The sequence below is a fragment of the Epithele typhae genome (genome assembly GCF_022376455.1).
Source record: "Epithele typhae strain CBS 203.58 chromosome Unknown BXZ73scaffold_30, whole genome shotgun sequence".
NCBI lineage: Eukaryota > Fungi > Basidiomycota > Agaricomycetes > Polyporales > Epitheliaceae > Epithele > Epithele typhae.
The window spans coordinates 22,967-48,871 of record NW_025954221.1 but is presented as its reverse complement, the minus strand read 5'-3'; the positions used below and the strand labels follow the sequence as shown (position 1 = coordinate 48,871).

The following is a 25,905-nucleotide window of genomic DNA, read 5'->3' as shown; positions in this document are numbered from 1 at the left end:
GGAGCGACGACAAACTACGGCGAAGGTCCTGGCCCACCTGCGGGATTGATGGGGATCCACTCGCAGCCCGACACGTGTTCCGTGACTGGCGGAGTGATGTCTCGGTGCAGAGCAACCGCAGTACAGCCTCACGTATTTGAACACTCGCCGTTTTCGTAGCCTGGCTTTAAACCGCCTTCCATCCGCCATGGCCGACAGGTGAGGATCTACGTCGTGGCTGTGACCAAAAGGGCACCTCCAGGATTCGAACCAACGCTTACAAATACGCGCTCGCAGCCCGTTTCAGATCGGCGACACGGCTTTCGCGCCCGTTTACGGCGCGGCTGCTTCCGCGCTTGCTCTTCTCATCCATGGAGGCTCGTCTCTGCTGGCAGGCCATTGCGCGCAGAAGGATGCCCCGCTCTTCTACGACGGCGACGATGACACATCCGCCACCACGCCCGAGGAGCGCAACGCGCTCCGTCGTGTCGTGAGGCGCGCGGGAGGTCCAACAATATTCGTCCTCAACTTCATTCGCCTCGCCTGCTGCCTCGCCCTCCTCGGATTGTCCATCGCGACGGCTCTCCAGGAACAGCATAATACCACCCCCGTCCGTCCTTGGTGGATAGCTATTATCCTCTGCGACGTTTATGTGCGAAACTCTTCCTTTTTCGCGCATATAATCACCCCTGTGCTCACGAACTCCTCCAGGGATACGCGTCCGCGCTCGCTTTTGGGTCGATTATCACTCGCAAGCATGGTCAGCTGCTGGAGTCACACCTCTCCTTCGTCCTCCTTGTCACTCTTGCCACATACACCTTCCGCGACTTTGCTCCACTCTTTTTCCACTCGCGCAACTGGCCAGAGGACGCCCAGGAGGGCGTTCTACTGTGGATCAAGCTCTCGCTTCTGTTTGTCGCGGCCGCCGCCATTCCGTTTGTCACTCCTCACACATACGTGCCTTTACATCCTGAGGTGTGTGCATTTTCCGGGATGGTCTGTCGCACTTGACATGAACAAGACAACTTGCAGGAACCGGTGGAGGTGCCGAGCCCCGAGCAGACTGCGTCGCTCCTGTCCCGCGCGCTCTTCAGCTGGATAGACCCAACCATTGCGAAGGCGTCCCGGGTGGAGCACCTTCCACTTGACGAGTTCCCTCCTCTTGCGGACATCGATGAGACCAAGAATCTCACCAAGGAGGTCTTTCCGGTTCGTCCTTGCATGCTGCGATGGTACGATTGGCTTACGCTTGACAGAAAATTGATCCCTTCGAGCTGGGCAAAGACGAACATATCTTCTGGGGTTTAATGCGCGCGTTCAGTGAGTCATTCCTCCCATTGGCATTCGGAGACGGGCAGCACTGTTGCTTCGCGGGTATTCGAGCGTGAGTTTGCGAGAGCTGGCTGCCCGCGCTTTTGGCCGCACAACCCACCCGGCTGTGCATCTTCCCAGCTCGACCTTAGGTTCCCTCAAGTCCGCCACATCGCGCCCGTCATGACCTCCTTCAGGACGTTTCTCTGCCTCGTCGTTGGTGGGGTTCGTGGTTGTCAGGGAATGAGATGGTATACACGCTTTGCCATCTGGGGCGGTCGTTCGTTCGTTCTTGTGTCTGGGACATGTCTATCACATACTCGCGTTCTTGACTGACCCTTCGCTGCAGTAAATCCATACGCAATTTACGCAGCCTTGATGTTCTTCTGTGTAATTAAACTCTACTTGCCAACAAGTTTCCTTTTACTGACGCACTTTTTCATACCCAGTCTGTCATCACCATTACTAGCCCGCTCGCCGTCAACGGTCTTTTAGCGGACATCGAAGCCAATGGCCCGCAGTCCGAGTTGAAATCCTGGGCGTGGATCGTGCTCATGTTCGTTGGCCCTGTGTTTGTCACGCTCACCGAGGAACAGTACATGTGGATCATCTACAGGATAAACTTCTGCATGCAGGCCCTCGTCACCGAGCTCCTCTTCCAGCACGCGCTACGCATTCGTGTGAAATCGGAGAGAAGCGGGGATGGTCAAGGGCTTAACGACGAGAAGGACAAGAACATGATCGGGAAGATCAACAATTTGGTTACAAGCGACATCGAGAACATCAAAGAGGGGAACAAGTTCTGGATGCAGCTCTGTAAGTGTCTCCCGTGCGTTCGCACAAGGGGAATTTGCGCTTATAAAGGCCTTTGCAGTCATCCGTGTCCCTGTTCTCATCGGCGTCGCCATCTTCTTCGTCTGGAGGGTGCTTGGTTGGAGCGCGCTTGTCGGGCTCGCGTCTATCGTCATCCTCCTCCCGATACCCGGCTACCTAAGCAGCTGGATTCAGACTTACCAGGCGGGCATGATGAGCCGTACAGATGCTCGCGTCCAGCTCATTAACGAGACGCTCAACGTGGTCCGCATGATAAAGCTGTTCGGGTGGGAGCACCGCGTGGAGAAGCAGATTGAGGAGAAGAGGGACGCGGAGCTGTCCCACTTGACGATGCAGAAGTACCTCGAGCTCATCAACAATCTCATCAAGTGGGCGCATGTGTCTTTCAGAAGCCCTGCGTTGTGCTGATAGCCTGCAGTTTCTCCATCCCGCTCGTTACCATGGCCATCACTTTTGGTACTTACGTGAGTGCTACGTGTCGTCAGAGAACAATGCACTGAGGACCTTTTTGTAGACACTAGTCGCGAAGCAAGACCTCAACGGTAAGATTCCTACTTTATCGCTTCCACATGTCCTGACCAAATGCGTTTCAACAGCCTCCAAGGTCTTCTCGTCGCTGACCGGTATGTCTGCTCCATCATTGTAGCGGCATCTAGCCTCACACCCTTGTCAGCCTTCCTGATGATCCAAATGGAGCTTCATATCATATTCTACGCCGTTCCTGTGAGCACCCAAGGTACGTTTCTGACCCTTTTCTCCGCTTGCACTACCAATGTCTTTCAGCCAAGATATCTCTGGACCGCATCAACGACTTCCTCCACGATACGGAACTCCTGGATGACTTTGAGCCCAGACGTCCAGCATCTGCCACCGCGGCGTTCGCTCGTCCGTCGCGCAACGACTCGGTTCTCGGCCTTGCCCACACGACCTTCACCTGGTCCGCCGCTTCCGCGACGCCTTTTGCGGCTCCTGACGCCAGCGCACTAACTGGGCGCCACTTCGCTCTCCGGATCAACGAACCTCTAGTCTTTCCTCGCGGGAAGATCTCCCTTGTCGTTGGCCCTACCGGTTCCGGGAAGACCTCGCTCCTCATGGCCCTACTCGGCGAGATGCACGCTACCCCCGAAGGGCCCGAGGCGTTCGTCGGGCTCCCTCGCGCCGGTGGCGTTGCCTATGCCGCTCAAGAAAGCTGGGTGCAAAACGAGACCATCCGAGACAACATCCTTTTCGGGGCGCCGTTTGACGATGAGCGCTACAACGAGGGTAAGTTCTCGGTGCACGTCCCACGTCCAAGCGATCAACTTACCTGACCATCCAGTCATCCGACAATGCGCGCTCGACCGCGATCTGAGCCTGTTCGACGCCGGTGACATGACCGAGGTCGGCGAGAAGGGCATCACCCTCAGCGGCGGCCAGAAAGCCCGGGTCACGCTCGCGCGCGCGGTGTACTCGGCCGCGGAGACCTTGCTCCTCGACGACGTCCTCGCCGCGCTGGACGTGCACACCGGCCGCTGGATCGTCGAGAAGTGCTTCAAGGGCGACCTGGTTCGCGGGCGCACCGTCGTCTTCGTCAGCCACAACGTTGCTCTTACGCGCCCAATTGCGGACTTCGTCGTGGCCGTCGGGAACGATGGACGGATCGCCAGCCAGGGCTCGCTCGACAAGGTACTGCAGGAGGACGCGGAGCTCAAGGACGAAGTCGAGGTGCTCGCCAGGGCTGATCAAGAGATTGACGTCCCTGAGGCTAGTGGAGAAGCCGCCGCCGACCTCTCGAAGAAGGACGGCAAACTCGTTGTCGCCGAGGAAATCGGTACCGGACGTGTGGGATGGGGTGCTTGTGAGTATTTCGCTTCATCATGCGAACGTCGATTTTGACGATATACAGTGCAACTTTACATGCGGAACGTAGCAGCTGTCCCTTGGATCTACTGGGTCTTCTACATTGCACTTCTCTTTCTCACTCACGCCTCCATCAACAGTCAAGTATGTTCCGCGTATGTTCTCATCAGAAATCTCACTAACTTCTCCATCTCAGTCATACTTCTTGGGATATTGGGCTGCTCAGTACGAGACCCATGATCGTTCAGAGATTTCAGTGTGGTTGTGAGTGCCTTGTGCGTGTCAACTTAAGCGCTCTTCTCACATCACACCCATAGCTACCTGGCTGGTTACCTTGGCCTCGTCGCCGCCGCTCTGATCGTCTACGGTATCTGTTGGTCGATTCACGTCTACGGTCGCATCCGTGCTTCGAGGATCATCCATCGCGATCTCGTAGTTTCGGTCCTCGGAACTACTTTGCGGCATGTCATTATTTCGTCTCTCGCTTTGATGTTACTCACAATGACTTAGATGGCTCGACACGACACCAATCTCCCGCATCATCACGCGCTGCACTTCCGACATACAAGGCGGTGCGTATATCCATCATCCAGAGCTCAATTGGCACTCATTTTAATCCGATGCAGTCGATGGGTCCATCCCTCAGATGCTCCACTCGCTCCTCGAGGGCTCAGTCTACCTTACGCTCCGCATCGTCTCGATCGCGATCGTCTTGCCTATCTTCATCATTCCCGCTGCGATCGTGCTACTCCTCGGGTGGTGGATCTCGTCCATCTACATGCGCGCGCAGCTGTCTGTCAAGCGCGAGATGAGCAACGCCCAGGCGCCTGTCCTCGGCCACTTTGGCGGTGCGATTTCTGGATTAGGTGCGTGGCATCACTCGGTTTTACTTTCAGGGATCCTTACTCGACTCTTGAGTATCTATCCGTGCGTATGGTGCCCAAGAGGCGTTCAAGCAGGAGTCGTACAAGCGCATGGACCGTTTCACCCGCGCCGGACTCACCTACGCTGCACTCAACCGCTGGGTGACGGTGCGCGTCGACATCATGGGTGTTATGCTCACCACCGTGCTGGCCGTGTACCTCACGTACTCGGCAAACATCAGCGCATCCAATGCCGGTTTTGCGCTTGCTATGGCTGGTAAGTGCATCACGACGTTGTGCACGAAATTTTCTTATAGAAAGTACGCCGGAAGTTGGATTCAGCAGCTACATTCTGTCCTGGTTGCGGGTCTTTAACGACTTTCAAGTCACCGGTACGTCGTCGCGTTTTGTCGGGAGTAAGCGCGATACTTACTTTTGTACGGCTGCTGTCTCGATAACTAGCCAACAGGTCAGATACCCATCCAGATTCCATTTCATCAGTAACTCACTTCGTGCAGCTTGGAGCGCATTCACCAGTATATGGTCATTGAGCAGGAGCCGAAGCCCACGCCGGAAGGTGTCCCTCCCGCGTACTGGCCTGCCAGTGGAGGCCTCCGAGTGGAGAAGCTGTCTGCGCGCTACTCTCGCGAAGGCCCCCGTGTCCTGCACGAGCTCTCCTTCGAGGTCAAGTCGGGTGAACGCATCGGTATCGGTGAGCCGGTACCCCTTCGTGACGTGACCCGCGCGGTACTCATGACTCGCGCGCAGTCGGCCGGACCGGCAGTGGCAAGAGCTCTCTCACCCTGTCGCTCCTTCGGTGCATCGTGACCGAGGGTAAGGTATTCTACGACGGCTTACCCACGGACGGCCTCAACCTTGACGCGCTCAGGTCCAATGTCACCATCATCCCCCAGGTCCCCGAGCTCCTCAGTGGAACGTTGCGCCAGAACCTCGACCCTTTGGGTCAGCACGACGACATGACGCTGAACGACGCGCTGCGCTCCGCCGGTCTCTCCGCCCTTCAGGAGCGCACCGGTTCTGGGGATGAGAGCCGCGCCAAGCTTACGCTGGACTCCGAGATCGCAGGTGGCGGAGGCAACCTTTCCGTTGGCCAACGGCAGATCATCGCACTCGCGCGGGCTATGGTACGCAACAGCAAGCTGCTCATTTTGGACGAAGGTACATCTCTTGAACGTGATCACATGAGCTCCATTGACATCGTTCTTCCCTTCCCAGCTACCTCCGCGATCGGTAAGCGTGGACAGGTCGTGTCGTGGCATTTGATCTAACTAGCCGACGTCGCAGACTACGACACCGACGCGATCATCCAGAAGTCTCTCCGCGAGGAGCTCGGAAAAGACGTGACAGTGCTGACGGTTGCCCATCGCCTCCAGAGCATCATGGACGCGGACAAGATCGTAAGTCTCGGCTCTATGGTGTCCCGCTCCTGCTCACACATGGTCCCGCACAGATGGTTCTCGAAGCGGGAAGACTCGTACGTCCCTGCGTTTATTGATACATGATGGCCCGTGCCGACGTATCCTCCATTCATCCAGGTCGAGTACGCTCCGCCCAGCGAGCTTCTCAAGAAGACTGGCGGATACTTCCGTCAGCTTGTGGACGGCAGCGACGACCGCGCGACTCTCTATGCCATGGCCGGACTGCCTTCTTGATGTGGTCGTGGGCGGAAGACGGTATGGGTTCCCAAGAATCCTTCGCATCTCGAACTGAATGTTGATGCGGTTGTTATACAGGAATGCTTCTGGCAGTGGATGAGAGGTCTTTGCCCCCCACCTTCTTAACTTTATTTGGCGTAGATGTCCTGGGTAATAAGAGCGCGCGGCGGTTTCAACCCATCTACAGGGTCGTGAGTCCCCGGCTGGAGGCGGCGAAGGTATTTTTAACCATGTTATCGACCGAATGCCACAACAGCTTTGACAGGCCGTGGTTCTTCAACCCTCGATCCGCTGCGGGCCCTCTTTGGCCGTGCACCTACACCTACCTACACGGACAGAGCGCGGCGACCTCGGTGTCCTTGACCGTCAACTTGAGCGTTGAACTGTGCCTCGCTACCTATAGTCACTTCCGGTACTCCCCACCACCCCACGTGTCGGGAGTAAGGGAAAAGCCGAGGTGATCCGGAAACGTGTCACGCGCCCTCGCCGCTCACTGGCCCTCAAGCGTAGCCACTAGGTACCTATCAATGATGCTATGGATGAAAATACGAGGGCGTGGCGGCCAACTTTGAGCACGAAGAAACATTTTACGAATACAAAGGAAGGCACTGCCAAATTAAGTCACCCGAGGACGCAATACATACCACCGTCGCTCCCCGTCCCCAGCTCAGACCACCAACACACTACACCTACACGTCACGCATCTCAATGTCATCCCGCGACTAACGAACCAAGCCGTCAACGACCGCGTAGAGAAAACGCCAACGAAGAAGAAAGAGAGAACGCACCGCGTCCTTCTGCCCGCGCCCGAACTTGGCGTAGTCGGAGGCGGAGTCGACGTCGACGTCGACCCCGACCCGCACCGTCCCGGAGCTGATCCCGGTCCGGCGCGCGAAATGCATGCTGTCGGACCCCACGCCGGTGCTGGTGAAGACGTGCTTCGTCTCGGCGCGCAGGCCCGCGCGGGAGTTGAGCATCGCGAGGAACGAGTTCGTGTACACTGCGGGCGGGGGCGGGGGTGAGCGGCCCGGGAGGCAACCTGAAGAGGATGCTGCGTCGCTTACGGTTTGGGATGAAGCTGTAGAAGCAGAGGTACCACAGGTTGTCCGGCATGGTGACGAACTGGGGCGCAGGGGGTCAAATTACGAGCGGGCGCGGCGCGGGCACGCGGGGGGCTTACGCATATGAGGATAATAATGTTGGTCACGCTGGGAAACGGATGAGTATCGTGCCAGGTGACGAAGGCTTGGGTAGACGACGCACGTCGTGAGAGCGCCGGTTGTGATGGCGTACGCAGTGATTTTCGTAATGATTGTGTTGGTGCTGTGTGTTGTAATAATGTGTTCGGGTCCCCGATAGATTAGCGAGGGCGGACATACCTTTCCATCATTCCACGATGCCTGTACAACAGATAAGACAGGGATGCTGCGATGATGATATCTACCGCTGCGGCCAAGGAGAGACTGCCGGTGTAGTAGGGCTGCGTAGCGCTCAGCGCAAGTCATAATAAACGTAACATTTGACGTACCGTGATGAGGTGGAAGTCTGATAACTTGGGGTGCACGAAGCTGTGACGAGCCGAATGGTTTAGCTTGTTTTACATAATTGATGATGGATCCTGAAGACGAACGTCAATGCGCCCGTAGCTATGCGGAGAAGGCTCGTCAACAAATGCTCCAACTTTGGGCGGGCGCCGAAAGCTCACCTAGCTCCATTCCGAAGTTGGCGAAGGACAGGATCAGCTGTAGGAAGCATATACGTCAGTTCTAGACCCAACGAGAGACGTCCGCCTGCGTACCACAACCCCAACAAGGACGAAAGAATTGTTGCTAAGAATCCACAGTCTTCGGCAATAGAACCTACGGCGCGTCAGTATACGATGCGCTTTGCGGGAAAGGGAAGAGACGCACAGGTGGACTAGAAACGATATGACCGCCTATGTATGTCAGACCTACAGCCGATGGAGTCCACGAACGGATTACGACGTACTGTGGAGAAAGTGACAGCCTTCGTAGAACGTCTTAGCTTCTCAGCAGCGCAGGCGTGGGCTCCAAAGGACGTACATCGTCAGAGCTAGGGGCACGACGTCAAAAATCACGACACATGAGGCGAACGGGCAGCTTACGGTTTGGTGACCTCGAATGCTGCAAGATTTCCGTAGTTGACAATCGCGAAACGGAATGTGAACGCGATCGACAGGGCGGTATGCAGAGTCTCGAGGATCCTAGCGAGCTGTCAGCTATCCACGTATAAACGTGGCCACTGATCCAAGTCTACCAGATGATGAAAACCTAATAAAGGTATAAGTGAGCGTACGCACGAAGCGAGAAAGCGAGTACTTACGTAAAGCTTGAGGAACATTGTGTCAGTGGTCCAGCTGAGCTGATAGTATCGGTATGTTTGAAACGTAGTGAATCCATACAGCCTGTTACGAACGGAAAGGTGAGGGTGATCTGCATGAAATACAAGAATAGAGGCGCGTACATGGTCGAGATGTATGTCCCGAGCAACGCCGCACCCCCTAGGGGCATGAAATCGAAGTCTGGAGGGAGGAAGAAAGTCGGCATGGCGGTCGGAGGAAGCGACTCCGAGAAGGAACGGGAACAGGATTTGCTGAGCGGTGGCCTTATCAGTTACAGCCTCGGGTGTAAAGGGCACTGCGCCTGACGAAAGCCCGCCGCCCAGAATAGGTCATGTGGTCGTCAAAATCTTCAATCCGGGGCGTCTTCGATGGCGTCTGACCGAATCTGCACCATTGCAAATCGGCTCCGCTCAGACCACGGCGCATTGGTCTGGAGAAGTGCGAGGAGAGCGTGTCGGTGTGACCGGAAGATGATTGGGTTCGCAGAGCCCGCGCCGGCGGTTGCTGCGTGACGGTCACAGTGGAAGCAGAGGAGAATCGCGAGAGAGCGGAGAATGACGAGCGCTCCGCTGAAATGGGCAGCGTGGGACTGCTGATAGAACCTGAAGGTCTTCGGAGGGTCTTCAGCATGCCAAGACCCGACACGATAGGAGGAAGATGCCAACCGGGAGCAACAAGCGAGCGCCGAAGTGATGCAAGGAGGCACAATGCGATGTTCACGAACGGGGTGATCCTCTTCGATGCGGAAGACGAACCCGTGGGCACGGTGCTGTGGTGTGCTGTCAGATGGGGGAAGATGTGTGCGCACTCCTACGCGCGCATACCGCGGGTCGCCTACATTTGCAATCGTCGCTGCAACGTACTTGAGCGCACAATGGCACCAATCATCGACCGGGAGTCGAACGTGTCCGTAAAATCCGGTGATAGCTGGCGGTAGTGCGGACACGCACTGGCCTCGAACCCATCATGCCGTTCACGATCTGGTGGAGAGACAGAAGTCCTGTCTTCGACCCCCGGAGCGCTATGCCCCGATTGGCGGTTAGGACTTAGGACTTCAAATTTTAGTACTTACTCTGGGAGTCTCAGCCTGGATGGGAGACGGGACGGGGCACGAAAAAGGTTAAGGTTCGCCCGATGCTGCGCGCTGCCGGACTTCGGCATCTTACAATTTCTCACGCCTCCCTCGCTCAGGTTTCGTACTTCGCGCGAGTTCGTCCTCCCCGACGTGTAGCCTACGATCTATGTGTCCACCACTTGCACCTCCGCATCGCCCGCCTTCTCCTCCCCCAGCCCCTTCGGCTCCGCTCCACGCGCCGCCCACCGCGCGTCCCGCTCCGTGTGCAGCGGCAGCCCCTCCATCAGCACGCTCGCGAGCAGCCCGACCGCGGCGGCCCCGAGCGCGACGCGCCACACGTCCGCGAGGCCCGCCGCGAACGCCGCCCGCGTCTCGTCCCGCTCCGGCTGCGGCAGCTTCGACACGAGCGGCACGACGGTGTACGCCGCGTTCGCGAGCCCCGACGGCGCGAGCGCGGCGACCGACGGCGGCAGGCGCGCCGCGAGCGTGTTCTGCAGGAGCACCCCCGAGACGGTGATGCCCCAGATCTGCGAGGGCGGGTGAGCACGGTGGGGGGCGCACGGAGAGAGAGGGGAACGCACCTGCGCGAAGGAGCGCACGAAGACGTAGAACGCGAGCGCGGGCGCGTTCAGCGTCGCCGGCAGCGGCGCGAGCACGGGGAAGTACCCGCCCGAGTACACCATCCCTACCCCGACCCCGACGAGGACCTGGTAGCCGATCGATGCCCCGCGCGGGGAGTCCGCCGTGAGCGAGGAGAGCAGCCCGAGGCCGAGCATGATCAGGGCCCAGGACGCCCACAGCTGCGGCCGGTAGCGCTTCAGGGCCGCGACGGACACCCCGGTGAGGATCGCGAAGCCGCCCGTGGCGAAGCAGAGCCCGAGCAGGTCTACGCCGGACGCGATCGGCGATGCGTCCTTGCACGCTTGGTAGTACACGGGCAGGTAGTCTGATCGGGGTTAGAGGGCACGAGACAGAGTGTCCGGACGTGACTCACATACGAGGGTTATGTTGATGAAGGCCGCGACGAATATTTGCACGAAGCTGAGCTTGTTGTTCGCATAAACGTCTCATGCTTCATGAGCGAGCTACGTACCCGCTGAGGCTGGTTCGGTTCGACAAAATGACCATGGGCACCTATTTGCTCGTTAGCACTGCAGAAATGGACAGAAAAGCACGCTTACAGCAGGGTGAGTCGCGAGCCTAGTCTCGTACACAAACCACAAAACGAGGGAGACGCCACCGATGATGAGCGGAGCGAGAACCTGCGCCGAACTCCACGGAAATTGCACGCCAGCCCATGTGATGGCGATAGCAATGGCGCACGAGGCTCCGATGATCAGCGTGTTTCCTCTGCAGTCGCATCAGCGTGAGCATGCGAGTGCGAGGAGGGCGCGAGCACGCACATAACGTCCAGCGACTTCAAACAGTCAAGAGCCGACCGCGAAGATGGGCGCGGAAGGTCCAAGAATACGAGAAGGACGAGTGCCGCGAGCCCCGCGATGGGGATGTTGAGGTCTGGCGCACTCAGTCAGCGAAAACGCACGCAGGGAAGGCGAGCATATGTCATGCCCACAGAAGATCCAACGCCAGAGCGTAGGCTTGGCAAGCGCGCCCCCGACGAGCGGCCCAAGACCCCCGCCGATCGCCCACACGCTGAGGGGCGCGTGAGCGTACGGTTGGGAAGGAGAGCAGACGGGACTCACAGTCCGAACAGGCCGTTGTACGTCCCGCGCTCCTGCAGGGTGACGAGGTCGGAGAGGACGATCTGGGTGCAGGAGAGGATGCCGCCGGCGCCGGCGCCGTGGAGGGCGCGGCCGGCAATCAGGACGCTGATGTTCGGGGCGGAGCCACAGACCGCCGCGCCTGCCATGAAGAGCAGCAGCGCGCCCAGGATGACGGGCTTGCGTCCAAAGGCCTTGCGAGGGATGAGAGAGCGTTGAGGAGAAGCACGCGGTGGTGGAAACTTACCTCGGTGAGCCCGCCAACGAGGGGAAGGAGAGAGGTGCCGACGATGGCGTACGTGGAGGCCACCCAGATGAACTGGTCCGTGTGCAGGTCGTTGACCATGACGGGGAGGGCGGTGGACACTGCATACTAGAGACGGGTGAGGGGATGGAAGGTGCACGACGGAGAGAGAGACTGACCCCTTCGAGCACGGCAACAAACAGGGCGACGACGAGCCCAGTGAGGACGATCCAGAAACGGGCGGTCTTGGGCGTACTCGCGGACGCCTCGGGGAGGGCGGCAGGCGGCACGTGGTCATCGTCTTCCCGGCTGGCTGCTGAAACTCTTGAGATATCAGACGAGGGCGGCTGTGCTGATTTTTCGGCAATAGTAGACATGATATGGGCGTCGTCTGCTATGCTAGAGGAGAACTGCTGGCAAAGGGGGATTCCGATGAGCAGGGTACTAAAGGGGGCACGCCGGGTGTCAGAAGGCTCAAAGGTGCTTGCTCTAGCATATGCGCTGGAATCGAAGAACGGCACGAGCCCGCGGGGATGTTCTCTTCACACCGCAGGTCCTGCGAGCTCGAGCGTGGCATCTCGGCTCCAGACAGAAGCCCGGAATCCGCCCATGTGTAGCGCCTGTGACCAGCGTTGAGTTCGTGACAGACGGGTGCTGTGGTAGGGCTTCGGCGAAACTGGAGGCTGCACCGGCGTGGGCGCGGAAACGCATTCTGACATCGAACATCACTGCACAGGTGATGCGCGCGCGCCACAAAGGAGGGTAGGTCCAAATGCAGATGCCAGGAATTCGTCGGTGCTCCGGGGGCTGCGATCGCGGACGGCATTTGCAATGATGTGAGTTAAGGTGTGGCATGTGCTTCGAGAAACAGACTGTACATGGCAAATATCGTCATTCCGTCGCGCGCACTCCCATGTCCGACAGTCTATCATCCGCATCCGTGGGCCTTCATTCAGATTCGGCTCGGGCAATAACCTCCCGCGCATCCTCGAACCGAGGCTGGATCTCGAACGGGAACGGCGACGGTTCGCTGCCAAGACCACATCGTTAGCGTCCCCACGTCTGCCAAGCAACACCGCGGCGAAGCACACGCACTTGACGAGCCCCGAGCACCATCGGACATGGGACTTCCCCGCCGTCGCCGGTACGGAGAGCGTGAATACGTGCAGCACCGAGGCGACGGCCAGCCACACGGACTCGTCCGCGAAGAACCTCCCCGGACAGATCCTGCACCCGGGACCCGTCAATCGCCCGTGCCAAGTACGAAACAGGGCGTGCCCGCGCTCACCGACGTCCAAAACCGAACACCGCCCGCGCCGGGTCCGGTTCGCCTGAAGGGTTCTCCGCTGACGGAACGTACCGGTCCGGGTTGAACGTCTCCGGACTGGCGTACACGGACTCGTCATGAAGCATCGCGCTGGGAGGACGGTATGAGGATCGAGGGCCGCACAAGTGCGCGGCGGGACGCACTAGATGTTAGCGATCACGGTTGTGTTCTTGGGGATGTACCCGCCCTCGTACGTGTCGTCGGACGTGGTCGAGTGCGGAACACCTTGAGCGACGTCTGTAAGCGGGTGCGCAAAGCCTCGAGCAGACGGTCGCACCAAGGTTCGTGACTACCTTCCAGCGTAGTACCTCTTTTACCAGATTGTTGACGTACGGCAGTCGCTTCCTGTCCTCCATCGTCGGCAAGCGATCCCGTCCGACCACGCCGTCCAGCTCGTCCTGTGCGCGCCGCTGGAGGTCTGGATACAACGTCATCGCCAGGGCGAAGTTGGTCAAGGCTGTAGCCGTCTGTGACACGCTGTCTGTAAGCATGACGGAAACGTGCCACGACAACAACTCACGGTGTCTGCACCAGCTGTTGAGCGGGTATGGCGCATCAGCACACCGCGCGCGCGTGTGCGAGCTGTCCAGACAGGGACGCACCACTGTATACGACACCGCAGCAGTTCTTGATGAACTCGTCGCGCTCCACCCCAGCCGTCTCCAGCCCGTGCTGCGACAGAAGCCGGGTGGCCAGCGACGGCGCCGCTGTGCCCTCCACCTGAGTGCGCGCATGAGTTAGCTCGGGCTTGACGGACGACAGCGTGAGAGCGCCAGACCATCTGCCGCTTCGCGGCGTTGTACGGCTTGTCCCGCATGTCCCGCGAGAGTTGTGCGCCGATAAGAGCGTTGCGCTTGAACCCCGCGCCGGGGAACCACGCGGGCACGTACTTGACTGTCGGACACCGGTGCATGAGCGGATGCGCACGAGAAGCCCACCGAAGCACTCACGGGGAGGGAACACGTCGACGATCGAGGTGCCCGGCTGCCCGTCGGCGTTCTCGCGCATGGCCACCGCGAGCGCGACATACTCGTCGCGCTCGGACAGGACCCGGTGGCCATACGAGATGTCCATGATAACGCCACCCGACATTCTGTAACTTTTCTTCGGGCGCTCGTCAGGAATAGAATGCGCGGGAACACGTACAGCTTGATGTGCCTGACGAGCTTCTGCGGGGAGACGAGCAGGCGCCCCAGCAGGGTGGCGACCTCGCGCTGGATGACGGCGCGGTGCTTGTCGGCGACGACGGCGGGCGTGAATTCAGACTGGACGACTTTGCGGTACGCCTGGAAGGTGGGGCCGTAGTCCATGAGGACGAGGTTCCACGCCCAGTCCATTCTATTGCAGACGGAGCGCGATGAGTGTGAGACAGTACGGGCGCGGTGCAGGACGTACACTTCCTTGATGAGCACCATCCGAGGGCGCGACGAGTAGATGGCGCCCCGCTTGTCGAGGAGCTCGCGGGCGGCCTCGAACGAGCTGATGACGACGATGTCGGCCCCCAGAACGCGAAGGTAGAGAACGTCGGTGGCTAAGAATACATGAACATACGCGCGGAGAGAAGCTCGTGAAGGAGTCACGAACCATATTTCTTTGCGAGCGCGACCCATTGCTCCCATTCGTGGCCCCCGCTCGGGATGTCCTTAAGGTTTCCGACGAGGAAGGCGGGGGGTGGACCCGGGGGATAGCTGCGCTTGGGGCGCAGTGAGGACCACACAGCAAATATGACGATCGGGGTCAAAGCAGTGAGCGCGGCCGTCACGAGAAGTCGAACCATCGTGTAGGTCGCAGACCGCAGGAGGCGACGAGGAGAAGACGGGCGGAGGAGAAGCTGTAGCAGGTGGGACCGCGGTGCTGCGACGAGCAGTGACCCGTGCGTGTCTGAATGTGTGTGTGCCTGAGGACGAGGCTGTGCGGTAGAGTTGACATACCACGGGAACCGAAATCATTTGCACAGTTGAATAGTGTTCTTTGGTCGCATCAAGAGTCAGTCGCTTCTTGCAGACAATAATCACAATCTGAGAAGCTGTTCAATTTCTGATCATCTGAAAGATCGACTTATGATACACACCTTCTTTGTGTCGCACAAATATGGACTTTGTGGGCTTCCACTTGGTGCACACAAAGGTGGGGCGATTATTCGGGCGACGGGCACAACAAACTAGTGCTGTAATTTACGATTAGATGATGCTCATTTGTTATGCAGGATTTTTAGACACACCTTGGTGGGTTCAAGAAGCTAAAGGACGAACATAAGCTTTTGAAAACAGTTTGTTCAGGCGAATGGAGAGAGTCATGGGCGTCAGGCACTGGCTAGTATGCGCCGCGTCACGCCCTCTGTGCGCTTAATTCCGTCAGCTCTCCCACGGTTCGCCAAGGTCAAATCGAGCGGCCTCTGAACCCCAGTGAGAACGCCCCCTATCCGGAGCTATCTGGAGCTATCTCAACGACCCAGATTGCTGGGGATAGGTCGATATTGCTGAATGCCTCATTGCGTAGGTTTTCATAAATGTCCGCCTATCCCCATCTATCCGCAACGATTGACACGCCACTGACAATTATGGGGATAGATGCCACCTATTGCCATGTATCCCCAGCTATCAACGGGCCTTTTCAGTGGAACCACGTGCGACCAGGCCTCATAGATCTGAATATATCTGCACCAATTTCATTGACAGTATGACATCATACACGTGCCCCGCGCACCCGCGCCCGCTCCGCCGCCCGCCCGCCCTCGAGCCCTCGCCCGCCCTCGCCCGCCCTCGCCCGCCCTCGTGCAGCCACCGCCTGCACGCGCCCTCGCACCCCTGTGCCGCCGCCGCCTGCACGCGCCCTCGCGCCCTCACGCGCCTGCCGCCCTCCGCACCTTCGTGCCCTCGCCTTCTCTGCCCGTGCGCCCGACCTCCAGCTCCCGCCTTGCGCACTTGCGCTTCTATGCAGGACCAGCACCTGTTGCGCCCGCTTCCTTCTTTGATGTCCTGGCGCCGTCCGTCTTCTTGTAGGTCTATACATGACTGTCACCCACGCTCGCCGTACGGTGAGGCGTAAATGACACATACCTCACGTTGGGGGTGCTTCAGCGTCCTGTACCATGCAGAAAATTCTTCTTGGGTGCCGTGATTTTTCGTGTACCAGATGACCGCACAATGCACCCTGCAGCTGGATGAGATCGGGTGAAGATAAGTAAGATAAAACGCACTGGAGCTTAGAGTTTGCTTCGAGCACCGGTGGCCACGTTGCGGCAGTTGCCTTGCTCTTCTCCGCACGAGCTTTGCCCTTGCCCTTGGAGTTCTTGCTCGCTGATGTTGCAGCCATTGATGCCGGTTGCTGGAATGGCTCCTCGTGTTCGTCGAGCGTGCTTGGGGGCCGTATAGGGCTCTCTGGTAGTGGGAGCTTGCCGCCCGGCCCGTACGCAGCTTTCCTGTTAACACGGCCGATTAGAGATTGCAAGTCATGAATGTCAGGATACATACAATGCGCTCGGCATCTGCGACATTCGTGTGAGTGCAGAGCAGCATTGTGCGAGTCACAGTTGTACATACCAGAAGAAGTGGCCGCGCTTCTGCACAAGTAGCGCCACCACCGCAGGGAGAGGTGCTGTTGCCTTCCAGCGTACTAGCTAGTTCGTCAAATTCAGTATTTTCAGCAGCTGGTAGTTGTCGCATTTCAGGTGCACCACTAGAAGATACAGCAGTGGCCAGATCTGGCGGTATAGATAGAGACAGAGCGTCGGCGGCCGAGGACAAGTCCGTGTGCAGAGATCGAGGTGACAGTGCGGTGACGAGGGCAGATGCTGCAGAGTGCGTATCACAGGTGGTGGAGGAGTCGTAAGTGGACACATTGAAAGGAGAAGTGTTGGAGTCTGTAGCCAGTGCACCGGGCGGCATCGTGGGTCCAGCAGAGGGTGTCGTGAGCTTCACGAGTGGCACCGTGGGCTCGATGACTGAGTTGAGCGTGGGCCCAGAGAACGACGTTGTGCTGGCCCTGGCAGGATTCGTCAAAGCAGGCTCGGCGAGGGACACCGCGCTTCCGGCGGGCGTCGACATTGTGGGTCCACCAGAAGGCGTCTGCGCAATCTTGGACAGTGCGGTGGATGCCGCCGTGCTCCCCATCAACATTGGCGCAGGCGCGGCAGACGGTGTCGTGCTGGGCGTGAGTCGCGTGACGGGAGTCGTCACAGGCTCGACGGAGGACGTCGCGCTTCTGGTGAGCGTTGACGTTGTGGGTCTAGCAGAAGGCGTCCGAGCGATCTCAGACAGGGCGGCAGATGCCGCTGTGCTCCCCATCAACGTTGGTGCGGGCGCTGCAGATGGTGTCGTGCTGGGTGTGGTGGGAGTCGTCACATGCTCGGCGGAGGACACCACACTTCTGGTGGGTGGTGAGGTGGTGGGGCCCATAGGTGGCGTCATGTATCCAGTGGATAGAGTCTTGAGCTTGACGAGTGGCGCCGCTTGCGTCGTGGGCTCGACAACCGAGGCAGTGCTAGGCTCAGTGGTCGGCATCGCGAGCCCGGGAGATGGAGTGAACACTGCTCTGGGCGTGGCCGAGGGCGTCGTGCACCCAGGAAGAGGTGGAGTTGCAGTGTTGGTAGACAAGGTCGAGGGCTGGATAGAGGAAGAATACGAGAATGGGATGGGTTGAACTGTTGGCAAGAGAGACGGTGCAGGAGAGAGTGAGGTTGATGGCAGCGAGCTAAGTGCGAGAGAGGAAGATGACTCAGAGGCGGAGGGACGGAGGCGCTTGGATGGTAGGTAATCTTCGGACATTGTAGAGCCGACAGCATGATCATAAGAGCGTTTGGAAGTGCTGGGACTAGGACTTGGTGAGATGCGGTACAGGGCATCACCGAGCTTGATATCCGTGTCCATATATTCGAGGTGCTCACTACCTGGGGTGGTGTCTGTCGGTTATTCCGTCAGAATCTCGCAAAGAGGATAGATGCGAGTGGGCACTACCTGGCTCGTGGCGATTAGCACCAGAGATCGCTTTCAGGGCAAAAGCGACCGCTTCGCCACCGATGTTTTCGTCCGCGATTTGCTGTGGGGTCTGCTGCTTCCGCCCCTGCATCCACCCAGGATATATGTCGATTGCAAGCTGTCGCGCCTTCCAGTTGGCTTCGCAGAGCTGTAGTTCTGGGTGCTGCGAGCGTATCCACCTGTAAAAGTCCATAAGATCATCGTTAGTTATACCATGCCACCACGTCGCCGGTGCTCTGTTGTGCAGCGCGAGATGGCAAAAGAACTGCCGACATGACGCGCGTATCCTCTCGGCATGCGTGCCGGAGACAGGCATGCCATGCAAGTCGGTAATATAGAGAGCGCGGACATTGATGTTGCCTTTGAGTCGTGACCGTCCCTTCGGACCTTTCTTTTCATTGGCGGTTGTTGGCTGATTGCTATGGGCCTCGTCGAACTCGCGTTTCGTCCAAAATATCTTCTTCTGTTCGAATATAAGGTCAGTGCACGGGGAAAGTGCGATGTATGACTTACGTTGACCTCTGCAGAGAAGTACTCGCTTTTGCGATCCATATCTTTCCAGAGCCCAGGCCCATCTCTCTCGAACTTCTGTGCGGCTTCGGCTGGGGTGTATACAATCAGTAGAAACACAAACCAATCGAAACACAGGCATTACCATTTCTGCTCTCACGATCTTCCATGCTCCTGTGGCGAGCTTCCAGTCAGCCTTCTGATGTTATGCATAGAGTACTACCTCCGCGCGACCCGCACAGATCGCGCGCAGTGAGTGTTACACGGGTATTGAAGGGTGCGTCATGCGTACTGAGCGCCGAGTCTCGACGTGCGCAGTCCGGACCCAACGAGTGCGGTCTGCACCCGACGTGTGCAGTCTGGACTCCGCCGCTGTGCCTGACGCGTAACCGCCAGACACATGCCGCTCGCCGTGCGGCCCATGCTCGACACCTGCCACAGTGTGCCCATCGTACACTGCATCCCTAGTGCAAGCAAGTTGCGAGCCATACTCTCCCCGCACTGCGTGGGTGACGGTATTTGCGGGGGAGAGTATGGGTCGGGCGGATACCTAGTACACCCGAGGGTTGGCTGTACTAGGTATCCCCAGGCTAGGAACATGGCACATATGTAACTTACATGGTTGGAGGAGCCATTCTAGATTCGTAGATCAGAAAAAGATATGCAGGTAACATGATTTGACTTACTTTACTTGTGCAATCTCCCGTTTCAACTCTGAGTACATGCGCTTCACCACTGCGATCTGGGCGGTCAAAATGAGGTATCCTTCTGCCCACGAAGTGGGAGAAGGAGAGAGTGTCTGTATACACGATGATAAGTACTTTGAGTGCGCATATGAACAGTTGTTCTCACCGGGGTATGTGTTTCAAATGAAGTGATGGGAGTGCCTGGAGAGTGGATGTGGGAGCTAGGATGATCGGGGCCGCCTTCCCACCCATCAGGCGTGTACAAGGTACCCTCATCTGCTGGGGCAAGTGGTGGACTACTGGTCGACGAGTCGGGGGGCATGAGGCCTCGATGTCCGTACAAATTGTAGTCCGGAGATGGGGGTGTGGTACTGGGGTCTGATGGCTGGCTGATGCACTAAGGCCCAACGCATTTGGTCCAGGATGGGTCCACATGGTTGGAGGGAGCATATATGCGCCATGTCCGCCAGGCCAAAGCGCCATGGCAGCATGTGGGGGCAGGCTGGGTGGTGGCCCCGAATGGAACTCACGATTTACATCAGGAAAACCCCCACTTGCTAGTTAGATCTAATTTGCCTAATTTGCTCTATGGTGGATCTATTCTTGTGCAAATAAGTGTTCTTGTGGAAAATGGATCTTGTTTGCACTAACATGTCTCTCATTAGAGTCCTGTTAGCCCTCTTGTTGCAAATGAAATGCTCAATATCACTAAGTTATCAATGGTTCACAACGAGATAGAAGTGCGTGGAAAATGAAATATATTGCTGTCTAATGTGATCTATCTAATACACTGGGAACAAAGTAGTGTTTATGGAAAGCGGCTGCCAACGAGGGCCGTGCGGTCGACACGGGAGATGCGGGCGAGAGAACACGGCTACACGAAGCGAGACGCGGGCGAGGCGGGCAATGCGGGGACGGGCGACGTGGACACGGGCGACGTGGACGCGACATGGTGGCGAGATGCGGGCAAGGATGACACAGACGTTGAGGCGGGGACTATGTGGGGTGATGTGGGCGACACGGGCGAGACGTGGGCGACCCAGGCGGACGAGGCGGGCAACGTGGACGTGGACGAGGTCAAGGGCTGCAACGGGGTGGCAGAGGAGGGTGCGCGGACGCAGGGGACATGGATACGGGCGACACGAATGCGGACACGTCTGCCGCTGCAGCTCGCACGTCTCTGCCAAAGGCATCAGCGTCTCTTCGAGGCGTGCGCGATATAAAAGCACATGTCTAGCAGCATATCCCTGGCCGCACTGACCTCGCGCGTGAGCTCATCGATGCCCTCGGCGAGCGCCGTGCGCCGATGGAGGTCGGACACTGCCGCACCGAGGCTCTGGAGGCGCGCTTGAGCGTCGAGGAGCGATGCGTCGTGCGCCGCGATGCTCTTGTACGCATCGTCGATGCGCTCGCCGAGCGAGTCCATGCGCTCCCTTGTATCCGGGACGTGTTCGCCGAACGCCTCGTCGTCGCGTTCACGCGCTTCACGGAGGAGGGTGAGCTCGTGCTGCGGGGCGTCAGTGACGGTCAGGCGAGAAGCATGGGGCGCGGTACTAACAGACGTTTCGGCGATCTGCTCCTTGAGGATGGATGCCTCCAGGATGATCCGGCTCGCGGCGCCGTCGCCGGCCTGGATGCCGAACTCTGAGATGACGATGTCCTCATTGTCGGCTTCGGGCGCCGGGCTGTGCGCGTCCTCGACCGACTCCACGACACCGGGAGGGCGACGCGGGCGAGGGTGGGCGACGCGGGCGGAGGAGGATGACGTGGGCGGTGGGCAGCGCGCGGTGGTGGGCGAGGCAGAGGCGGGCGACGAGTGCATGCCTTGGCTGCCACTCCTGCCGGACGACAACGCGCCGGACGACGGACTCGAAACCGTCCCTGATGCCTGTCTTCGGGGACGTGAGGAACAGGCGCAGGTACCGCGAGGGCAGCGGCCGTGCCCCGCTCCAAAGCACGTCCCCGGGCGGCCGACACGAGCGAGATGGGCGAGGTGCACGGGAGTGACGTAGGCCACGGGCACAATGAGACAGGGTGTGCAGGAAAAGGCGGAGAACTCACTGCGAAAGGATTACATAGTTCGCACACATGGATCTTGCATGAGATCTTGAGAGCTGATCCCAGGGAGAGGGGAACTAGCGGGCATGATGGTGAGGAAGTATTGAAGGGCGAAAAGCTGGTGCGGTTGACGTAGGGAAGGCCTGCGCAGAGCGGCAGGGGGTAGCATGCGAGGACGACGAGGACGAAGACGACGGTGCTGGCAATGCCAAGCGCTGGAGTCAACGCGACGTGCATCGATTCCCACGCATCCCCGAAAGTGCAGCCGCCCAACAACCGCCCTTCAGGCCTTCAGGCTTCGACTGCTGCCAGCACACCTCAATCTCGTCTCCCCTGCTCCTCATTGCCCCACCTTTCTGCCCTTGACCTCGCGCACCTCGCTCATGTCACCACCTTTCGCATCTCACCTGCGCCATGAGTACGTCGCGTCATCCCTCCGCCGCTGCTACGCATTCGCGAGCTCGAGCCCAAGAACGAGCACCTCTGACGCGTCCAGGAGCCCCACAGCCAGCTCGAGGTCAAGAACTGCCTCGCAGACTCGTCCCACAAGGGTACCTCCGCCCAGTATGTGCTACGGCGACTCCTACACCCCACGCCCTCACACGACCGCTTCGACGGCGTTGGCACCGGGGCCAACTTGCCGCCGCACTATGCACACTATGCGTGAGTACACCCATTCTATTCCAATGTTTTTCTTCCTCCCCCCTCGTCCCCCAACGTGCTAGCAGTATGAGCTCATCAGGCTCGAGAACACTGGTGAGCACTTGTCCGGTTTACGTCACGCTCACCTGGAGCTGATCGTCTGTTGCTTACATCACGCCCGCATCGCACACCTCGCCTTCGACACCCACATCACCCACCGTGCACGCCTCACCCGTGTTGCCACCTCGCCCACATAAGCTCCCTTGCCCATATCGCCCTCGCCTGCGTCCCCCACCTCTCGCTCACCTTGCCCGGTCACCCACATCACCTGGGTCGTTCGCATCTATCATCTCACTCACCTCGCCTCTCGCGTGCGCCCTCGCGTCACCCGGCGGACCCGCGTCGCCCGATGGCACTTTGTGAGTTGTTTATGTATCTTGATAAAATCACTTTTGAATGACACTTGACCTACACGCAGATGAGCCCGTTCGTGTGGGGTGCCACTCATCAATCCACCCTCCCGACCCCGTCAACTGCGTCACCTACTTCGCCCACATCGTCACCTCGCCCATTCCGGTCACCTCGCTCGCCACACCCGCATCGTGCGACGCGTCTGCATTTTGCCCCCAGGTCGCCTACAACACGTCCGCGATCCGCGTCGCGCCCGCGATCTGTGCCGCGCCTTCGATCTGCGTCACGCCTGCAATCCACGTCGTACCCGTTGCTAGCACGTCGTCCATGCGTCTCGTTCATCCTGTCTCGTCCATACCACCCACGTCGCCCACCTTACTTGCGTCGCCCACGTCACTTGCATAGCCCACACCACTTCTGTCACTGGATTCTATGGTAGCATTTGTATGCTCGTCCGTCTTGCATTTATAGTCTGTACGCTGTATCTCTTAGTATGACAATATAAATTTGTTCACTTCTTTGCCCTTGTGTGATCTATTGAGAGCATTTTATGAACATATTACACGCTAATTGGGTGCTCCTTGAGATCTACTTGGCATCTACTTGCAGCAAATAGAGAGCTCCCTAAGATCTAATTTGCAGCTATTTGCAGCTAGGTAGATGCAATAGCAATGGTCAACTTTAGTTCGCACTAGTTAGACTATTTTTGCTATTAATCACCAAATAGAGAAAACTTTCTCTAACTAGCACATGGGGGTTTTCCTGATGTAACCACTGCGTGCCTGAGCGCCCGGGCATGCTGTTTTCAGGTTGTGAGTGAGTTAGAGTTGGGGTATGGTGAAGCAGAGGATGAGGGAGCAGAGATAGGAAGAGGTAGAGGGCAGACAACAGATGCGCAAGACTGGGCGCACACAGGCGCGGCCGCGCGGCCACTGCGCGAGAATTTCAGCACGTGATCTCAAAGACGCATCTGCCGTCTGCACACACGGGAGATATTCACGCTGTGGTGCCCCTCATCGTCTCTCTACTGCTACGCTATACATCTCTGCTAGAACGATGCATCCAGGGGATATCAACATGCTGATTCGCGCATACTGCGCCCACCAAATGGCAGAGGCAACATCCCACCCGGAACGAGACCACCTCGTGCACACACTCTTCAATATCATGTTCACCACTGCAGAACTGGCCTGTGACCTTGCTTTTGCCCCATCCCCTTCGCTTCAAGACTACAGTGATACTCGCGACGCACTACAGGAGGTGATAGCACCCCTCCACCTTGCTTTCAATGCAGCTTATCTAGTACGGCACGCCGAAGAAGTCTCCGACACCTCCCCTTCTCCTGACTCTACCCCCATGGCTCCCCCAGTACTCCCTCCCAGAGAACTCACTCCAGCACCCCAGGCTCTTGACATTGATGATCTCCTTGACCGCATGGAGCACCGCCTGGGCCGTTTTCTCACTGCTATGCGGAGGGAACTAGCAGACGACCTTGCCGAGAGCGTCACGGAGAAGCTTACATCAGGAAAAACCCAAATCCCTATTGAGAGGTAAAATATTGGTAAGCCCCTATACGCGAAAATACTGCCGCTGTTCCAACTCACCGCAGTTTTTAGACACTACGTTGAACTATTGCCTCCCTAATGGGGTGGATGAGGTATAATTTGACATGTTTGAGTGGGTGTAGTGGATATCTGTACATGCAGTTAGCCAGTTATGATACTTTCGACTGGATCCCGGCCAGTATACAATGATCCCCCACTGTTCAGCGGCCCACACATCAGCACGCATAGATAGATCATTCATTAAACTGTTATTGCTTCATGTTCTAAGTACTACGACAACCTTGCCTTGTGCGACAAATGCGATCACGGGCTGGGCGCGGTGGGTGAGACGGGAGCATTGCAGCCCGACGAGTAGACCTGCTGGTGTGGATCCAACCGCGCGTGAGTGAGTCGGGCGCAGTGATCACAGCGTTGCTCGCGGAGTGCATGTGCGGCGCGTGTTGGGCGTATACAGTTGGTGCGGAAATGCTCAGTGAGGGCGCCGCGCCGCTGTACTGCACGTGGAGGTCGGGCGACGGGTCGTCGTGCGAGGACACGTGCGGGCCGTACGTCGCGCCGTCAGGAATGACTGCGCCCGGGGCGAGCTGGGTATAAGTGTTGAACGTGCCATCACGGCTAAAGCGCTGACGACGATCGGATTGAGGGGGAAGCAGCCATCGCACCCCCCGAAGAAGCCGCACACGAGCGCATTGACGATATTCAGCAGCTGTTGTGGAGCGTCAGGAACTCGCACTCACCCAGGTGCACCCGCGAGTCGATGACCACATCGCTCTTGATCTTCGCACCCAGCATCTGGTGGTAGAGAACCTCGAGGGAAATAAACATGGGAGCCGAACGGGGTCGATGGGGATTTGCTCGACGCGGGGGATGCGACGTCGACATCGACGACTCCGGGGTGTCGGAGGTGCCGGGTGTGCCGCGTGCTGTACAAGCTACGCGAGGAGCTCGCACTATACAGCGGGGCACCAGCGTGGATGGTGGCGGGAGGGAAGATGGGCTTTGGCGGCGAAGTGGAGAGCGGTTGCTGCGTCTTGTTTGTGAGCGCAGGCTGACGCAGACGTGATGATGTAAGGAGTGGTGCACTAGGTAGGAGCGCATTTACCGCTCCATCTGGTTGGTCTCGTGAAGCGCGAACATGCCTTGGCCGGCGATCGTCCACTATGTATTGGAATAGGTGTTGTCGCAGACGGCCGATGAACTGACGACCCTCAGGCGCGGGGAAGCAGGAATTTGGTCGTCGAAGGAGGTAGAGGGAGACTGACGGAGGTGTGCAGTCGCGTTTGATGGAGTGCGTTACGTGCGTAGGCGATGAAGGCTGCAAGGCAACTCACGGCCACTTGGTGCAAGCTCGAGCGGGGGGGCGGAGGGGGCCTGGGACGAAGCCAGATGGTGGTTGTGGCAGTCGAAGTACGCAAATGCGGGGAGGCTTGATGGACAGGAATAGTGGTATGCTGGGAACGAGATGCGGCAGGGAGCGCTGAGGAAGCGAGAACCAGAAAAAGAGGGCGTTGCATAGGGGAGACTGGACGGGAGTTTGGACAGCGTATCGCCCACTCATGAACGCGTTGAGGACGCGATCACGGGACGCGGTCACCAAGGGTCACCGGTCACCGTCGGCCACACTAGCGCCTATTCCCAACGCGCGACGCGCGTCCCCGCTCGGTGCCGGGCTCCAGCTGTCTCCACGGACCATCATCGACATCTCCGCCTCCGCCTCCGCCGCCGCCTCCTCCATCCTCCTCCGTCAAACTCCCCGTCGTTTTCTCCGCTGAATTCCCAGTTCTCGGACCTCCACCTTGCCCACCTCATCAGCCACGCCCTGGGTC

At 58.4% G+C, this 25,905-nt stretch overlaps 6 protein-coding genes across 6 annotated transcripts; 1 reads left to right on the top strand and 5 right to left on the bottom strand.

Moving 5' to 3' along the window:
* Positions 1-350: 350 nt before the first annotated feature.
* On the top strand, positions 351-6,499 carry BXZ73DRAFT_90470 (P-loop containing nucleoside triphosphate hydrolase protein; the record flags this gene model as incomplete). Its single annotated transcript, XM_048025649.1, has 23 exons — positions 351-464; positions 691-954; positions 1,012-1,188; positions 1,236-1,363; positions 1,760-2,106; positions 2,165-2,492; positions 2,543-2,588; positions 2,639-2,666; positions 2,771-2,860; positions 2,908-3,387; positions 3,443-3,961; positions 4,010-4,107; positions 4,160-4,227; positions 4,281-4,424; positions 4,474-4,535; positions 4,590-4,829; positions 4,882-5,103; positions 5,159-5,225; positions 5,345-5,538; positions 5,595-6,005; positions 6,132-6,244; positions 6,298-6,321; positions 6,383-6,499. 23 exons carry the CDS (start codon positions 351-353, stop codon positions 6,497-6,499), a joined length of 4,281 nt encoding a protein of 1,426 aa, XP_047876994.1.
* Positions 6,500-7,191: 692 nt separating this feature from the next.
* On the bottom strand, positions 7,192-9,069 carry BXZ73DRAFT_102163 (uncharacterized protein; the record flags this gene model as incomplete). The annotated part of the gene is made up of 17 exons (XM_048015134.1): positions 7,192-7,224; positions 7,291-7,502; positions 7,567-7,624; positions 7,683-7,710; positions 7,766-7,825; positions 7,882-7,982; positions 8,031-8,070; positions 8,133-8,148; positions 8,208-8,244; positions 8,301-8,361; positions 8,413-8,438; positions 8,492-8,509; positions 8,566-8,575; positions 8,628-8,726; positions 8,780-8,793; positions 8,846-8,927; positions 8,987-9,069. The coding sequence occupies 17 exons, from the start codon at positions 9,067-9,069 to the stop codon at positions 7,192-7,194; spliced, it is 978 nt and encodes a 325-aa protein (XP_047876993.1).
* A 1,034-nt stretch (positions 9,070-10,103) lies between these two features.
* BXZ73DRAFT_102162 (Mfs1.1) lies at positions 10,104-12,281 on the bottom strand (the record flags this gene model as incomplete). The annotated part of the gene is made up of 10 exons (XM_048015133.1): positions 10,104-10,466; positions 10,521-10,885; positions 10,934-10,980; positions 11,033-11,073; positions 11,121-11,289; positions 11,343-11,454; positions 11,513-11,592; positions 11,643-11,854; positions 11,908-12,033; positions 12,084-12,281. 10 exons carry the CDS (start codon positions 12,279-12,281, stop codon positions 10,104-10,106), a joined length of 1,713 nt encoding a protein of 570 aa, XP_047876992.1.
* A 571-nt stretch (positions 12,282-12,852) lies between these two features.
* BXZ73DRAFT_102161 (cytochrome P450) lies at positions 12,853-15,008 on the bottom strand (the record flags this gene model as incomplete). The annotated part of the gene is made up of 12 exons (XM_048015132.1): positions 12,853-12,934; positions 13,000-13,131; positions 13,193-13,321; positions 13,375-13,456; positions 13,509-13,698; positions 13,752-13,765; positions 13,834-13,951; positions 14,010-14,125; positions 14,182-14,324; positions 14,378-14,569; positions 14,627-14,762; positions 14,816-15,008. The coding sequence occupies 12 exons, from the start codon at positions 15,006-15,008 to the stop codon at positions 12,853-12,855; spliced, it is 1,527 nt and encodes a 508-aa protein (XP_047876991.1).
* A 5,587-nt stretch (positions 15,009-20,595) lies between these two features.
* Positions 20,596-21,698, bottom strand: BXZ73DRAFT_78166 (uncharacterized protein; the record flags this gene model as incomplete). Its single annotated transcript, XM_048022821.1, has 2 exons — positions 20,596-21,291; positions 21,465-21,698. 2 exons carry the CDS (start codon positions 21,696-21,698, stop codon positions 20,596-20,598), a joined length of 930 nt encoding a protein of 309 aa, XP_047876990.1.
* Positions 21,699-24,382: 2,684 nt separating this feature from the next.
* On the bottom strand, positions 24,383-24,904 carry BXZ73DRAFT_102159 (uncharacterized protein; the record flags this gene model as incomplete). Its single annotated transcript, XM_048015131.1, has 4 exons — positions 24,383-24,439; positions 24,487-24,702; positions 24,762-24,785; positions 24,827-24,904. The coding sequence occupies 4 exons, from the start codon at positions 24,902-24,904 to the stop codon at positions 24,383-24,385; spliced, it is 375 nt and encodes a 124-aa protein (XP_047876989.1).
* Between the last annotated feature and the right edge of the window lie 1,001 nt (positions 24,905-25,905).